Raw genomic sequence first — 17,191 nt, 5'->3', positions numbered from 1 at the left:
ACTCAGGGCCTCAAGCAGGGCTAAAAATGATATTGTGACTACAAAACTGTTATCCACATTTTATAAACTGAGTTGGTTGTGGCCAGTATGCCTACAGCTGCATATGACTGATTTTACTTTAAAGTTTAAGTAGACTAGCCGGCCGGGGTGGCCAAGTGGTTAAAGGCGCTACAGTCTGGAACTGCGCGACTGCTACGGTCGCAGGTTCGAATCCTGCCTCGGGCATGGATGTGTGTGATGTTCTTAGGTTAGTTAGGTTTAAGTAGTTCTAAGTTCTAGGGGACTGATGACCTTAGAAGTTAAGTCCCATAGTGCTCAGAACCATTTTTTAAGTAGACTAACTAAGCTGTAGGCCTACTTATTTCCAACAGGACATTTTTGATGGATTTTTATTGTAAATACTGCATTGTCATAAATAAAACACAAGCTCAATCAAGCTCAATAACAGTACAAATACAAAATCGAGTAGTAATATAAATAATAATAAAGAATTTAACAGAAATCTGATAAACTCTAACATCACACACACACACACACACACACACACACACACATTTACGTTATGATTCGTTCCATATCATTACGAAATGTATTCATCATCTATGAAACAAGTATTAATGTAATTCCACTCGTACTTTTGTCAAATATTCCGACTGTGATGAGAAATGTCGCTAAGTTCGAACGCAGAAACTATGGTTTTTTCATATCTCATCCAGGCTCGTTCGTGGCGAACTTGATATAAAGACAGTTTCCTGCACCACTGCTGACAATGAGAGCAACACAAAAGAAAAACCTTCGGTAATAATGCAAACAGTCTCTGCAAAAGTCAACAAAATTTCCCAAAACATTGTATGTTCAGTTCTTAATCGCACATATTCTGTCTTGCTAACAATTCTGCATCGAGTCTTTTTCCAGAGCTCAAAATACCGGATTGAAAAGAATGGACCTACGCCAAGCGCCACTAATTTCTAACGTTTTATCAGTTTTGTGTTCTGTAGCAGTAAACAAATACGAAAGCCAACGGGGCCAAGGATTCTATTGTACACATCAGTGTAAACCTTGGGTGCCTAGATCGCCACACGTGAAATATTTGGTAAAACAACGAGAATGCAAACGGTCCAGATACGCAACTGAATTATCATTAAATGGGTGTAACCAAATCAAAATTGTAATGCACCATATTTTTTTGTCACCAGATGAAATACTATCAACAAAGCAGTCAACAATAAATCATGCCGTATTTGAGCCTTGATCTGACATTTCAAAGGAAAGCAAAACTTAAGTGTGTACTTAATGAAAACAAACTGAAACTTACCGTTTAAATCCTTTGTTAGTTGGGATCTAGTTGACATTTTACGATAAAATCGATCACCATATGAACACTCGCGATTTTATATCCTATTAACAAAAATATACTATTTCTTAAGACACTAAGAACTACAACACTCTCGCTTTGGCACTGGGCTTCCAACCACTTGCCCGAAAACTTCAGCCATTATTAGAGCTAGTCACAGATTCAAGACACGGCACGTCAAAGATACAGGTAGATGCGGGAGCATGGGAAGCACGGCCGCCTATAAGGTAGCCATGGCTGGAGCTTGACAGTAGTCATAAGGATCGTAGCCTTCTTGAAATTGTACCTCTGTTTGGTGCGACAGTGATTAGATACCTGATATTGAATATCTATATTTACTTAACTTTTTAAAAAAGCTATGGCGTGTGCTGTGCTACAGAAGTTTGCCGGAGCACAAAAAGTGTTAACGTTTCAAGGTGAGCGAGCATCGATATGTTACGCTGACATGAACTCTTTCTATCAAATCACAACAAAAATGAAAGAAGCGTGTTGGTGATACAATTTGACGGTATATAATGCATGCATTGACGTATTAATCATGACTTAAGAAGCTGATAATCTTGTGTGGCTTTACAGTAAAAATATATCATTAAGTCGACTCATATTCCGCTCCGGTGTCGGCTTCCCTGTTCAGGAAGCGAAATAATTTAAAGCAGTGGTTAAACTGTTAATTGTTTAGACGGTAGATTTTTTTATTGTTATTTAATTGTGTCAGTATTCTGACGAATACGAGACAGGAGTATTGTCATTGCGTCAGTGACTGATTGTTCCAGTGAAATACAAATATAGTGTTAAGAATTTCCAGCACTGACACTGATAGTGATTCCTGTACACAGCCTGAAGGCAGCATCGTACTAAATAGATCTTCTGAGTGGAATTATTACTTTATTGGCTCTACTTTCCGTTCAGTCTACCTGTTCCAATTAGAAATTAAATAGCCTAACTATAAACTTCAGCCTTTTTAAGTAGGTTTTTTAAATGACTGTTTAATGAAATGCTAATGGTGCTGTTTTGTACCCTGTGTTCTGTGATCATTGTTAAATGTAAAAGAAAGTTTCCTGGGTGTTGTAATATACGTTGTAGTTTTCCTTATAATCTGTGCACCTGTTTGCTATTCCTAGCTTATTGTCAAGAACAAGGCGTTATTTCTTAGTTATTTTATTTAATGGTTTGGAGCTTAGATTATAATTGTTTCTTAACTAACACACTGTTCAGTATATTTTGTACTTACCAATAGCTCTGCTAGGTTCTGGTAGACCTACTGCAATATATTGAGTAACTTGTAAGGCCGAGATAGCCCATCTTAGACATCAAAATGGCAACAGCTCTTTTTATTTCTAAACTAATGAAACATGTGTTCTGCCGATTTATTATGGATGGCTGCAAATGCAACAAAATTACTCGTACAGAATGCTAAAAATGGAACTAGTTGGTTGCATGAATTATACTTTGTCTCATTTCAGTTTTACGTGCCCCAACTATGCTTTTATTCTTTCCTGTAAACTGCAGTGGTGCAAAATTTGTAGTCTGTAAATCGTCATCATTTGAAGTCGGTGATTTTACAATAAGATATATCCTGTAAGCAAGCTCCACCACCTTCAGCATCAGAAGATGTGTCCAGTACAACTTCTTCTTCCCTTTTTTTTTTTCAGCCTTGAGTTCAGTTGTTGGTGTCATCACCCCCCTCCCCTCCGCAGATAACATATTTATGAAACTCAGTTTTAAGGTCTTCATTGTTGTAATATTGATAATTTTCCCCTCTTTATTCACCCAGTTTCACTTCTTGCTGCTATGTTCAAAAAAGGGCAGACATCTTAATCTTTCCTTTTTTCAGGTTCTTGTTCTGCTGGGCAGTTTATTTAAATATGCTCAGAACCAGTTACATTGTCCATGTTATTCAGTGTCCTGTGAAACCGCTTGAACAAATAGCAATTGCAATGTTTTCTCACTCATGGCTAGCCAAATTTGGGCTTAATATGAAGTTACCCAATCTAAAAGAAAACAGCTTACTTTTCACATACTGGGTGGGGCAAATAAAAGTGGCCCGGAGAACAGAGTTCCAGGGTACAAAGAAACACAGGAGAGGAAAGGAAATACAGCACTAACATGACTATAGTAGATGTTGATAGTGACCACCATTCACCTCTTGGCACTTTTTGGACCCGGTTCAGCAAGTTGCTGAAGGCGGATCAAAGCTGGACTGCTGGAATTTATGTGCTCTCATCCAAAATGTGCTCCTGGAGTTATTAAAGACTGTGACAGTTGTTGCACTGCGTGTTAGACTTGAGGGCTCCCCACACAAAGTAATCGCACACTAACAGATCAGGTGACCTGTATGGACAGCTGGGGGTGCAACCAGACTGACCTCTGCCAACAACTCTGTAAAATGTGAAGATTGTGTAAATGTCGTCCAAGGTTCTGTATTAGCAGTTGCTTCATCCTGTTGGAAGAAACTGTAGGTATTTCCCTCCTCAGTTAATGCTGCCACAAATTGTTTAAAAATGTTGGAAATGTAACATGCTAAAGTCAGTGTCTGACGAAGAAAGATGGAATCAGTAATAATGTGTGCAGACACAGCACACCAGACAACCTTCTGATCATGTGGTTGTGTTTTGTGGAAGTTATGCGAATTATCTGCTGCCCAGAACCTGTGATTCTGTGAATTGACATAAACACTCAGGGGAAACCAGGCTTCATAAGACATAAAGAACAGATCTGTTCACTCACAAAACTGGAGGTGGTGAGGAGTATCTACTGGTTTTAATATGTGAACTTGGTAGGGATGCATATGCAGGTCCTAGGTGGAGTATTCGCCTTCATGATCAACGTGATCAGTTGGTGTCTTGCGGCAGGCATTGATTTGGTTTGATAGGACTCTCGACCATTTTCTGGTGAATTGCACCCATATTTTCTGGTGTGCGGGCATGTTTTAGAATGATTTTTTTACTTCTTAAAACCAGATCCTGCCTCTCACCATTTTTGGGCTGAGCATTGCGTGGCACTCTTCGCTGGCCTATAACGTCATTAAACTTCTTAGCAAACTCCACAACCAACACCTGCTGCTCCACTTTGGTACCATTGTCCCCTTTGCACTGCTCCACCTGCACCGACATGGCACACATGGCTGGGATTTATGTGATGTGCACACCGTGGAATGTGATTATATGCATACATTCCCATACAATCATATCCACTCATCCAGGCCACTTTTATTTACCCCACCCTTTATTATTGCATGTTGTTGTTGTTGTTGTTGTTGTTGTTGTTGTGGTCTTCAGTCCTGAGACTGGTTTGATGCAGCTCTCCATGCTAATCTATCCTGTGCAAGCTCCTTCATCTCCCAGTACCTACTGCAACCTACATCCTTCTGAATCTGCTTAGTGTATTCGTCTCTTGGCCTCCCTCTACGATTTTTACCCTCCACGCTGCCCTCCAATACTAAATTGGTGATCCCTCGATGCCTCAGAACATATCCTACCAACCGATCCCTTCTTCTGGTCAAGTTGTGCCACAAACTTCTCTTCTCCCCAATCCTATTCAATACTTCCTCATTAGTTATGTGATCTACCCATCTAATCTTCAGCATTCATCTGTAGCACCACATTTCAAAAGCTTCTATTCTCTTCTTGTCCAATCTCTTTATTGTCCACGTTTCACTTCCATACATGGCTACGCTCCATACAAATACTTTCAGAAACGACTTCCTGACACTTAAATCTGTGCTCGATGTTAACAAATTTCTCTTCTTCAGAAACACTTTCCTTGCCATTGCCAGTCTACATTTTATATCCTCTCTACTTCGACCATCATCAGTCATTTTGCTCCCCAAATAGCAAAACTCCTTTACTACTTTAAGTGTCTCATTTCCTAATCTAATTCCCTCAGCATCACCCGACTTAATTCGACTACATTCCATTATCCTCGTTTTGCTTTTGTGGATGTTCATCTTATACCCTCCCTTCAAGACACTATCCATTCCGTTCAACTGCTCTTCCAAGTCCTTTGCTGTCTCTGACAGAATTACAATGTCATCGGCGAACCTCAAAGTTTTTATTTCTTCTCCATGGATTTTAATACCTACTCCGAATTTTTCTTTTGTTTCCTTTACTGCTTGCTCAATATACAGATTGAATAACATCGGGGAGAGGCTACAACCCTGTCTCACTCCCTTCCCAACCACTGCTTCCCTTTCATGTCCCTCGACTCTTATAACTGCCATCTGGTTTCTGAACAAATTGTAAATAGCCTTTTGCTCCCTGTATTTTACCCCTGCCACCTTTAGAATTTGAAAGAGAGTATTCCAGTCAACATTGTCAAAAGCTTTCTCTAAGTCTACAAATGCTAGAAACGTAGGTTTCCCTTTCCTTAATCTTGTTGTAGGGTCAGTGTTGCCTCACGTGTTCCAACATTTCTATGGGATCCAAACTGATCTTCCCTGAGGTCGGCTTCTACCAGTTTTTCCATTCGTCTGTAAAGAATTCGCGTAAGTATTTTGCAGCTGTGACTTATTAAACTGATAGTTCGGTAATTTTCACATCTGTCAACACCTGCTTTCTTTGGGATTGGAATTATTATATTCTTCTTGAAGTCTGAGGGTATTTCGCCTGTCTCGTACATCTTGCTCACCAGATGGTAGACTTTTGTCAGGACTGGCTCTCCCAAGGCCGTCGGTAGTTCTAATGGAATGTTGTCTGCTCCTGGGGCCTTGTTTCGACTCAGGTCTTTCAGTGCTCTGTCAAACTCTTCACACAGTATCGTATCCCCCATTTCATCTTCATCTACATCCTCTTCCATTTCCATAATATTGTCGTCAAGTACATCGCCCTTGTGTAGACCCTCTATATACTCCTTCCACCTTTCTGCTTTCCCCTCTTCGCTTAGAACTGGGTTCCCATCTGAGCTCTTGATATTCGTACAAGTGGCTCTCTTTTCTCCAAAGGTCTCTTTAATTTTCCTGTAGGCTGTATCTATCTTACCCCTAGTGAGATAAGCCTCTACATCCTTACATTTGTCCTCTAGCCATGCCTGCTTAGCCATTTTGCACTTCCTGTCGATCTCATTTTTGAGACGTTTGTATTCCTTTTTGCCCGCTTCATTTACTGCATTTTTATATTTTCTCCTTTCATCAATTAAATTCAATATTTCTTCTGTTACCCAAGGATTTCTACTAGCCATCGTCTTTTTACCTACTTGATCCTCTGCTGCCTTCACTACTTCGTCCCTCAGAGCTTCCCATTCGTCTTCTACTGTATTTCTTTCCCCCATTCTTGTCAATTGTTCCCTTATGCTGTCCCTGAAACTCTGTACAACCTCTGATTTAGTCAATTTATCCAGGTCCCATCTCCTTAAATTCCCACCTTTTTGCAATTTCTTCAATTTAATTCACAGTTCATAGCCAATAGATTGTGGTCAGAGTCCACATCTGCCCCTGGAAATGTCTTACAATTTAAGACCTGACTCCTAAATCTCTGTCTTACCATTATCTAATCTATCTGATACCTTTTAGTATCTCCAGGATTCTTCCATGTATACAACCTTCTTTTATGATTCTTGAACCAAGTGTTAGCTATGATTAAGTTATGCTCTCTGCAAAATTATACCAGACAGCTTCCTCTTTCATTTCTTAGCCCCAATCCATATGTTTTCTTCCCTCCCTTTTCCTACTGTCGAATTCCAGTCACCCATGACTATTAAATTTTCGTCTCCCTTCACTACCTGAATAATTTCTTTTATCTCATCATACATTTCTTCAATTTCTTCGTCATCTGCAGAGCTAGTTGGCATATAAACTTTTACTACTGTAGTAGGCATGGGATTCGTGTCTATCTTGGCCACTATAATACGTTCACTATGCTGTTTGTAGTAGCTTACCCACACTCCTATTTTTTTATTCATTATTGAACCTACTCCTGCATTACTCCTATTTGATTTTGTATTTATAACCCTGTATTCACCTGACCAGAAGTCTTGTTCCTTTTGCCACCGAACTTCACTAATTCCCACTATATCTAACTTTAACCTATCCATTTCCCTTTTTAAATTTTCTAACCTACCTGCATGATTAAGGGATCTCACATTCCACGCTCCGATCCCTAGAATGCCAGTTTTCTTTCTCCTGATAACGACGTCCTCTTGAGTAGTCCCAGACCGGGGATTTGAATGGGGGACTATTTTATCTCCGGAATATTTTACCCAAGAGGATGCCATCATCATTTAACCATACAGTAAAGCTGCATGCTCTCAGAAAAAATTACGGCTGTGGTTTCCCCTTGCTTTCAGCCGTTTGCAGTACCACAACAGCAAGGCCGTTTTGGTTAGTGTTACAAGGCCAGATCAGTCAATCATCCAGACTGTTGCCCCTGCAACTACTGGAAAGACTGCTGCCCCTCTTCAGGAACCACACGTTTGTCTGGCCTCTCAACAGATACCTCTCCGTTGTGGTTGCACCTACGGTACAGCTATCTGTATCGTTGAGGCACGCAAGCCTCCCCACCAACGGCAAGGTCCGGGGTTCGTGGGGGGAGGCATGTGGTAATATATTATTGCAAAAACAATACACCAAGATGGGCTGGGGATGCATTTCAGCATTGTTGAAATTTACCCTCAATGGTTCTTTGAAATTTGCTCCACATGCATCCATTCATGTTAAAGCTCTATTACTTCTTTTTGAAAAGGGGCTTAAAGTGGTTTGTAGTACATTTAGATGCAATATCTTCTTGTGATAAGTCTCATGTTCCTCAATTAATATTAACAAAAATGCTCCATTGGAAACAATACTGAGAGTTTACTTTGCACACATGAAATGGTATTTATTGAATAGCAAACATATTACAGATAATAATGCACTGTCTTCTAGAAATTGATTGTGTACCAGTTCGTCATTTAAACAGATGTTCTGGTGATGAGAAATTCAAATTGTTCAGATATACCAAATCCTTGACATATTTAGTGATTACAGAGAAAAATTGGATAGTGAACCTAATCTTCCTACAGTTACTGTGGTCTAGATGTTTAAAAACCATGAATTGGTTCATAATTCCTGACTTATTCACATATGTCGCAAAACTAGATGAAGTGGCAATTGAGGTAAGATTCTTCATAAAGGAACGGTGTCTTTGATTGCAATATCGTGTATCCCCCATCTATCATATTTTTAATGCAAGACTGTTGTAATGGAAGACAAACTCACAGTGGTTGAAGAAATTGTGTGTAATATGGAACACAAGACACTGGCATGTGAACAACTGCAGCCTCCAGGATAAGTCAAATGCAAAAATTTGACCATTAGAAGGGACCCATTGTAGCAAACAGGAATAAAGTGACCTATATATTTTTGCAGTTGTGCATGATTTGTTATGTAAAGTGTCAATAAGCAGACTACAGATAACTGATGAGCAACAAATATTTCTTAGAACAGTTGGATGCCCAGCTAGCCATGGGCAGTGCAGTTGATTTTAATTTTTTGGTCATGTGACGCTCTCTCAATCGATCAGTCTGCAACTTGCAAACAAGTACCTGCTTTGTATGCAGATTTGAGCATTTAAATGAGTTAACTTTATTCAGAGGAGATATATCTGCTGATGTGCAAAACAGTTTGCACAAGCCATTAGAATCCTGTTATTATGTCAAAGGTCAATTAATTCTTTAAATATAATTTTGTTTGGTGTTTTATGAGTTACTTTATTCAGATTTCTAATATTGTTAATAACTGCTATTAAATTGGGAGCCATTACAGATGATAGACATACTCTCCTCTGACACTTTCTGCCTCAGTTCTTGGCTTCTGATGTAATACAAGCTAAATACAGTATTTAAAAAACACTAGTTATTTTCTTACATGTTGGGTTCATTTCATATCGCACTGAGTGTCCCCGTCCCCCTTCACCCTATCATTACTTCAGTATTTTATTTGTAAATAAGGAATTTGAGTTTTCCGTCATCCTGAATTGCGTTTTACAGAAATCTTCTAAAGCGAATGCTGGACCCTTCTAACAATAAGCCATCACTTTCTCTGCACACATGGCTTCTGCTTTCTGGAACAAGGGTATGGAAATGCTATTGCTGGAGGAAAAATTTCAGCCTTTCAGAAGAATAAGCTGTGTTGGAAACATTTGTGTTTTAAAAAATGTTGTATGTGCTGACACATGATTCTCTGTAACATCCAGGCAAGAAGTTATATCAGTTCTATTGGGGGGGATTGAGGATTACTGGTTTCCAATTTGACAGAAGTGGTACTTCATATGACAAGATTGCTACTCACCATATAAAAGAGAAGTTGAATTGCTGATAAATATAACGAAAAGACTACTGTACAATCAAACTTTCGACCAGAAGGCCTTCTGACCTCTGTTTCTGGCTGCTGTGGCCAGACTTGAAACTGAAACAGCACCTTACGGAAGAAACAATGTGAAGTGGATTGTGGGGGTGAGGAGGAGGCTGGGGTGGAGAGGAGAAACGATAGCAGGGCTGGGCGAAGGTGTAGCACTACTTGTGGGAGTGTGGAGGGACAGGAAGTGGACTGCTAGGTGCAGTCCAGGATGTTGGTTTGAGGGGGGGGGGGGGGGGGGGCAGGGGCCTTACAATAACGTAGGCTATGTTACAAGGAGAGTTCCGACCTACATAGTTCAGAAAAGGTGATATTACTAGGAAAGATCCAGATGGTACAAACTGGGAAGTAGTAATTGAAGTGAAGCACAGTATGTTGGGCAACGTGTTCAACAACTGGTTGGTCCAGCTGTCTCTTGGCCACAGTTGCTTGGTGACTGTTCGCATGAACAGACAGGTTGTTAATTGTCATCTCCATGTAGAAAGCAGTACAGTGCATAGATCCCATGACAGCTTTCACAGGTGGCTCTGGGTTGGGAGTAGGTGGTGGTGGAAGGATGTATGGGGCAGGTCTTGGATCTAGGTTTATTGCAGGGATATGAACCATGCTCCCTGCCGCCGTTGGATAAGCAGCTGCAGCAGCAAGTCGTATACTCCTAGCTTACTCATTTGTTACATAGTTTAATTCTTAATTTCTTTGCGTGTTTTTGGTACTTGCATTGTTTAATTCATAAATTTCGGGTGTATTATAGTATTTGAGAGTTGTAGCATCGCGTTTTAGTACCTGAATAGTGTAAATTCGCGTAGTCTCCTTCCGCCACCGAGCAGTGTCAGCAGTGTGCAGGTAGCAGCATTACTGCATTTACTAGGCAATCTTGTATTTTAATAACCGTTTAAATTTTGTCGATTTGTTTGCACTCTCTGTAGATTAGTTTAGACGTTCTTTGCAAAACAGTTTTTAGCATGGATAGGGACTGCAACTGCTGTGTTCGGATGCAGGCTGAGTTGGCATCCCTTCGCTCCCAGCTTCAGGCAATGTTGGCTTCGGTCACACAGCTTGAGGCTGTTGCCAATGGGCATCACTGTGGGGGTCCGGATGGGGGTTTGTCGGGGACGGCCAGCTCGTCCCACGCATCCCCCGATCGGACTAAGACTGTGGTTGCCCGGGATACTGCCCGCATTGAGGCTGATCCCTCACCTGTGGTAGAGTGGGAGGTCGTCTCAAGGTGTGGCAGGGGGCGAAAGACATTCCGGAGGGCTGAACGGAAGGCCTCTCCAGTTTGTCTGACGAACCGGTTTCAGGCTCTGTCTCAGGCTGATACTGATCTTCGGCCTGACATGGCTGCTTGTCCTGTTCCAGAGGTTGCCCCTCAGTCTGCAAGATCCGGGCGGTCACAGAGGGTGGGCTTACTGGTAGTTGGGAGCTCCAACGTCAGGCGCGTAATGGGGCCCCTTAGGGAAATGGCAGCAAGAGAGGGGAGGAAAACCAATGTGCACTCCGTGTGCATACCGGGGGGAGTCATTCCAGATGTGGAAAGGGTCCTTCCGGATGCCATGAAGGGTACAGGGTGCACCCATCTGCAGGTGGTCGCTCATGTCGGCACCAATGATGTGTGTCGCTATGGATCGGAGGAAATCCTCTCTGGCTTCCGGCGGCTATCTGATTTGGTGAAGACTGCCAGTCTCGCTAGCGGGATGAAAGCAGAGCTCACCATCTGCAGCATCGTCGACAGGACTGACTGCGGACCTTTGGTACAGAGCCGAGTGGAGGGTCTGAATCAGAGGCTGAGACGGTTCTGCGACCGTGTGGGCTGCAGATTCCTCGACTTGTGCCATAGGGTGGTGGGGTTTCGGGTTCCGCTGGATAGGTCAGGAGTCCACTACACGCAACAAGCGGCTACACGGGTAGCAGGTGTTGTGTGGCATGGACTGGGCGGTTTTTTAGGTTAGATGGCCTTGGGCAAGTACAGAAAGGGCAACAGCCTCAACGGGTGCGGGGCAAAGTCAGGACATGCGGGGACCAAGCAGCAATCGGTATTGTAATTGTCAACTGTCGAAGCTGCGTTGGTAAAGTACCAGAACTTCAAGCGTTGGTAGAAAGCACCGAAGCTGAAATCGTTATAGGTACAGAAAGCTGGCTTAAGCCAGAGATAAATTCTGCCAAAATTTTTACAAAGGTACAGACAGTGTTTAGAAAGGATAGATTGCATGCAACCGGTGGTGGAGTGTTCGTCGCTGTTAGTAGTAGTTTATCCTGTAGTGAAGTAGAAGTGGATAGTTCCTGTGAATTATTATGGGTGGAGGTTACACTCAACAACCGAGCTAGGTTAATAATTGGCTCCCTTTACCGACCTCCCGACTCAGCAGCATTAGTGGCAGAACAACTGAGAGAAAATTTGAAATACATTTCACATAAATTTTCTCAGCATGTTATAGTCTTAGGTGGAAATTTCAATTTACCAGATATAGACTGGGACACTCAGATGTTTAGGACGGGTGGTAGGGACAGAGCATCGAGTGACATTATACTGAGTGCACTATCCAAAAATTACCTCGAGCAATTAAACAGAGAACCGACTCGTGGAGATAACATCTTGGACCTACTGATAACAAACAGACCCGAACTTTTCGACTCTGTAAGTGCAGAACAGGGCATCAGTGATCATAAGGCCGTTGCAGCATCCCTGAATATGGAAGTTAATAGGAATATAAAAAAAGGGAGGAAGGTTTATCTGTTTAGCAAGAGTAATAGAAGGCAGATTTCAGACTACCTAACAGATCAAAATGAAAATTTCTGTTCCGACTCTGACAATGTTGAGTGTTTATGGAAAAAGTTCAAGGCAATCGTAAAATGCATTTTAGACAGGTACGTGCCGAGTAAAACTGTGAGGGACGGGAAAAACCCACCGTGGTACAACAACAAAGTTAGGAAACTACTGCGAAAGCAAAGAGAGCTTCACTCCAAGTTTAAATGCAGCCAAAACCTCTCAGACAAACAGAAGCTAAACGATGGCAAAGTTAGCGTAAGGAGGGCTATGCGAGAAGCGTTCAGTTCATTCGAAAGTAAAATTCTATGTACCGACTTGACAGAAAATCCTAGGAAGTTCTGGTCTTACGTTAAATCAGTAAGTGGCTCGAAACAGCATATCCAGACACTCCGGGATGATTATGACATTGAAACAGAGGATGACACGCGTAAAGCTGAAATACTAAACACCTTTTTCCAAAGCTGTTTCGCAGAGGAAGACCGCACTGCAGTTCCTTCTCTAAATCCTTGCACAAACGAAAAAATGGCTGACATCGAAATAAGTGTCCAAGGAATAGAAAAGCAACTGGAATCACTCAATGGAGGAAAGTCCACTGGACCTGACGGGATACCAATTCGATTCTACACAGAGTACGCGAAAGAACTTGCCCCCCTTCTAACAGCCGTGTACCGCAAGTCTCTAGAGGAATGGAGGGTTCCAAATGATTGGAAAAGAGCACAGGTAGCCCCAGTCTTCAAGAAGGGTCGTCGAGCAGATGCGCAAAACTATAGACCTATATCTCTGACGTCGATCTGTTGTAGAATTTTAGAACATGTTTTTTGCTCGAGTATCATGTCGTTTTTGGAAACCCAGAATCTACTATGTAGGAATCAACATGGATTCCGGAAACAGCGATCGTGTGAGACCCAACTCGCTTTATTTGTTCATGAGACCCATAAAATATTAGATACAGGCTCCCAGGTAGATGCTATTTTTCTTGACTTCCGGAAGGCGTTCTATACGGTTCCACACTGTCGCCTGATAAACAAAGTAAGAGCCTACGGAATATCAGACCAGCTGTGTGGCTGGATTGAAAAGTTTTTAGCAAACAGAACACAGCATGTTGTTATCAATGGAGAGACGTCTACAGACGTTAAAGTAACCTCTGGCGTGCCACAGGGGAGTGTTATGGGACCATTGCTTTTCACAATATATATAAATGACCTAGTAGATAGTGTCGGAAGTTCCATGCGGCTTTTCGCGGATGATGCTGTAGTATACAGAGAAGTTGCAGCATTAGAAAATTGTAGCGAAATGCAGGAAGATCTGCAGCGGATAGACACTTGGTGCGGGGAGTGGCAACTGTCCCTTAACATAGACAAATGTAATGTATTGCGAATACATAGAAAGAGGGATCCTTTATTGTATGATTATATGATAGCGGAACAAACACTGGTAGCAGTTACTTCTGTAAAATATCTGGGAGTATGCGTGCGGAACGATTTGAAGTGGAATGATCATATAAAATTAATTGTTGGTAAGGCGGGTACCAGGTTGAGATTCATTGGGAGAGTGCTTAGAAAATGTAGTCCATCAACAAAGGAGGTGGCTTACAAAACACTCGTTCGACCTATACTTGAGTATTGCTCATCAGTGTGGGATCCGTACCAGATCGGTTTGACGGAGGAGATAGAGAAGATCCAAAGAAGAGCGGCGCGTTTCGTCACAGGGTTATTTGGTAACCGTGATAGCGTTACGGAGATGTTTAATAAACTCAAGTGGCAGACTCTGCAAGAGAGGCGCTCTGCATCGCGGTGTAGCTTGCTCGCCAGGTTTCGAGAGGGTGCGTTTCTGGATGAGGTATCAAATATATTGCTGCACCCTACTTATACCTCCCGAGGAGATCGCGAATGTAAAATTAGAGAAATTAGAGCGCGCACGGAGGCTTTCAGACAGTCGTTCTTCCCGCGAACAATACGCGACTGGAACAGGAAAGGGAGGTAATGACAGTGGCACGTAAAGTGGCTTGCGGAGTATAAATGTAGATTTAGATGAGATGGAGGGGGGGGGGGGGAGGGGCTCAGGGGTGAAGTTGGGATGGACAATAATATTGTGCAACCCCACTGAGTGGCTGAATACTACTGTCGGTCCCACTGCAGCCTTCACAGATCAAAATTACCATCCCAGCCTTGTACAGCAACAGATCTCTTGTGCCTTCTCTTTACGGCCAACTACCACCTCCCACATGCTCACCGTCCAGCCACAAAGGAGCACTCCACTCGAGACTCATTACCATCCCCCCCTAACCCACCACCCCCAGCTGGTCTTTGGGTAAGAATAGGTGCGAGGTATTCCTGCCAGTCGCAAGAGGCGATTAAAAGGAGTTTCACACATTTCATCCCTTATGTGTTGGTCCCCATAGGGTTTGACCTCCATTCTTCAAAATTTTCCCGAAGCGGGAGCCAATTGGGGAAGGCCGCCTTACATGGTGCATTGTGTCCATCATGCATTCAGATCTTAGCCCACTTTCTCATCGTCGCATTTCAGTCCCGCTCATTCTACATCTCTTGGGCGAAGACACCTTCCTGGGTGCATTTTCCACCATGCACTAAGCAGTGTCGCTTTCTGAATTGGCAATGACCCTGGACTTCTTTGCACCCGATATCCAGCACGGTAGCCAGTCCGTTGTGGTGGTGCCGCCATGTACCCTGTTCATTGTATCCTCCTGATCACACAGGGATCACCCTGCTGATGCCTGCACCGTTAACTCCCCACGTATGCCAAGGGGTAGATTCTCATCCCCCTGGGGCATTGGGACTACCGGCAATGGCCACCCTGCCAGGTGGCCTTTGCTGCGGCTGGGTGGGCCCCATGGGGAGGTCCCCTGGTCGTAATGGGTGGCATCAGGGCGGATGACACGCAATGAAGCGTAATCCATCATCTCTTGCTGGTGGTCAAACACCACCAGTCTCTAAGCATTCACAAGCTCAATTCAATGCACAGAAGTATGACACCAAATAGTTCCCTTCCCTGGCCACACCATGGGAGGAATGTCAGGCTATGGATGGCGACAGGTCTTATTCGCCCCCGGTACTATGTATGTTCGACAGCTCATGGGGAATCTTTCACAACGATGTGGAGCATTTAGAGGACAATTGTGGGGAAGTGGATTGATTGTTCAAAATGAGATCTAGGTCAGTCTTCATCAAAATGACATCCTCTGCCCAGTCAAGGACGTTACTCACTTATGACAAGCTGGGTGATGTTTCTGTTTCCATCATGCCCCATAAGAGCTTAAATATGGTCCAGGGTATCACATTTCACAGGGACCTTCTTTTGTAGTCTGACGATGAGCTGCACAGCAGTTTAGAACTGCGAGGTGTTCATTTTGTCCAACATGTCCACTGGGGTCCAAGTGGTATTCAGGTTGCCACCGGTACCTTCATCATGGCCTTTGAGGGTGATACATTGGCCAAGAAGGTCAAGGTGATGGTCTACCTGTGTGATGTAAAGCCCTATATCCCTCCCCCGATGCGGAGCTTTAAGTGCTGGAAGTTTGGCCATATGTCTTCCCGCTGTACTTGTAGCATCACATGTCGAGATGAGGGCACCCATCACATCCCAATACTCCCTGTGCCCGCCTCCCATGTGTGTCAACTGCGGAGAGCACCATTCACCTTGCTCACCAAACTGCAGGTTTCTCCAGAAAGAAAGAATAATCATGGAGTACAAGAACCTGGACCAACTCACCTACACTGAGGCTAAGAGAAAATTGGAACACCTGCATTGTGTATATATGACATCATCTTACGCCGCTGCTACAACAGTTCTGGCGCCATCAGCTCCGCCAACCCCAGTCACCTCTCAAAGCCCTCCAGGAAACCTGGTTCCTGGCAATGTGGACCCCTGCCCTCCGCAGCTGTAAGGGATATTACAGAAACCATAGTGACTGTAATCGAGTGTCAGGTGGAGTTTGCGTTTATGTCCTAAATTCAGTTTTAATGCTCATAACAGCGTGTGGGGTGGCACCGAACTTACTGGCCGAGGCAGAGATGTCGAAACTTTATTGTCTCAGCTTGACCTCTGCCTCTTAAATACTGGGGCCGCCACATATTTCGGTGTGGCTTGTGGTAGTTACTTGGCCATTGATTTATCAATTTGCAAACCAGGACTTCTCCCATCTATCCACTGAAGGGCACATGATGACGTGTGTGGTAGTGACCACTTCCCCATGTTCCTGTCACTGCTCCAGCGTCAGGCCCACGGACACCTGCACAAATGGGCTTTAAACAAGGCGGACTGGGAAACTTTCACCTCTGCTATCACCGTTGAATCTCCCCCATGTGGTAACGTCGATGTCATGGTTGAGCAGGTGACTACCCCAATTGTTTCTGCGGCAGAAAACGTGATCCTTCAGTCTTTAGGGTGCCCCCCTTGTAAGGCAATCCCTTCGTGGTCGTCAGAAGTGGCTGAAGCAATTAATGAGCGTCGGCGAGCTCTACAGCGTCATATGCAGAACTCTTTTCTGGAGCACCTTATAGCCTCTAAACGGCTCCGTGCCCGCATTCGCCAACTTATCAAACGACGGAAGCAGCAGTGTTGGGAGAGATACATCTCAACCATTGGGTGCCATACGTCACCTTCCCAAGTCTGGGCAAAGATCAAACATGTTTTCAGGTACCAAACCCCAACAGGTGTTATCTACTGACGCAAACGCTATTGCCGAGCACTTTGCTCAAGCCTCTGCGTCAGAGAATTACTCCCC

The 17,191-nt window shown here is 43.4% G+C and overlaps 2 protein-coding genes across 5 annotated transcripts in view; one reads left to right on the top strand and one right to left on the bottom strand.

Annotated features, from left to right (window-relative positions):
* LOC124605305 (F-actin-uncapping protein LRRC16A) overlaps positions 1–1,473 on the bottom strand; it is a 528,830-nt gene extending 527,357 nt beyond the window's left edge. The window contains exon 1 of the mRNA XM_047136886.1: positions 1,316–1,473. Within this exon, the coding sequence (XP_046992842.1) occupies positions 1,316–1,352 (37 nt within the window). The 5' untranslated portion in view covers positions 1,353–1,473. The remainder of the gene's footprint in view (positions 1–1,315) is intronic.
* A 90-nt stretch (positions 1,474–1,563) lies between these two features.
* Positions 1,564–17,191, top strand: part of LOC124605706 (ubiquinone biosynthesis protein COQ9, mitochondrial) — a 186,860-nt gene continuing 171,232 nt past the window's right edge. For 2 of the 4 annotated variants that reach the window (XM_047137572.1, XM_047137570.1), the window contains exon 1: positions 1,564–1,770. In XM_047137572.1, the coding sequence (XP_046993528.1) occupies positions 1,713–1,770 (58 nt within the window). In that variant the 5' untranslated portion in view covers positions 1,564–1,712. Of the gene's footprint in view, positions 1,863–17,191 lie in introns of all 4 variants that reach the window. The other 2 variants (XM_047137571.1, XM_047137573.1) reach the window with 2 other exon arrangements.

The sequence above is a fragment of the Schistocerca americana genome, chromosome 3 (assembly GCF_021461395.2).
Source record: "Schistocerca americana isolate TAMUIC-IGC-003095 chromosome 3, iqSchAmer2.1, whole genome shotgun sequence".
NCBI classification, from domain to species: Eukaryota; Metazoa; Arthropoda; class Insecta; order Orthoptera; family Acrididae; genus Schistocerca; species Schistocerca americana.
The sequence above is the reverse complement of the archived record's forward strand: the minus strand, read 5'-3'. Positions and strand labels throughout refer to the sequence as shown.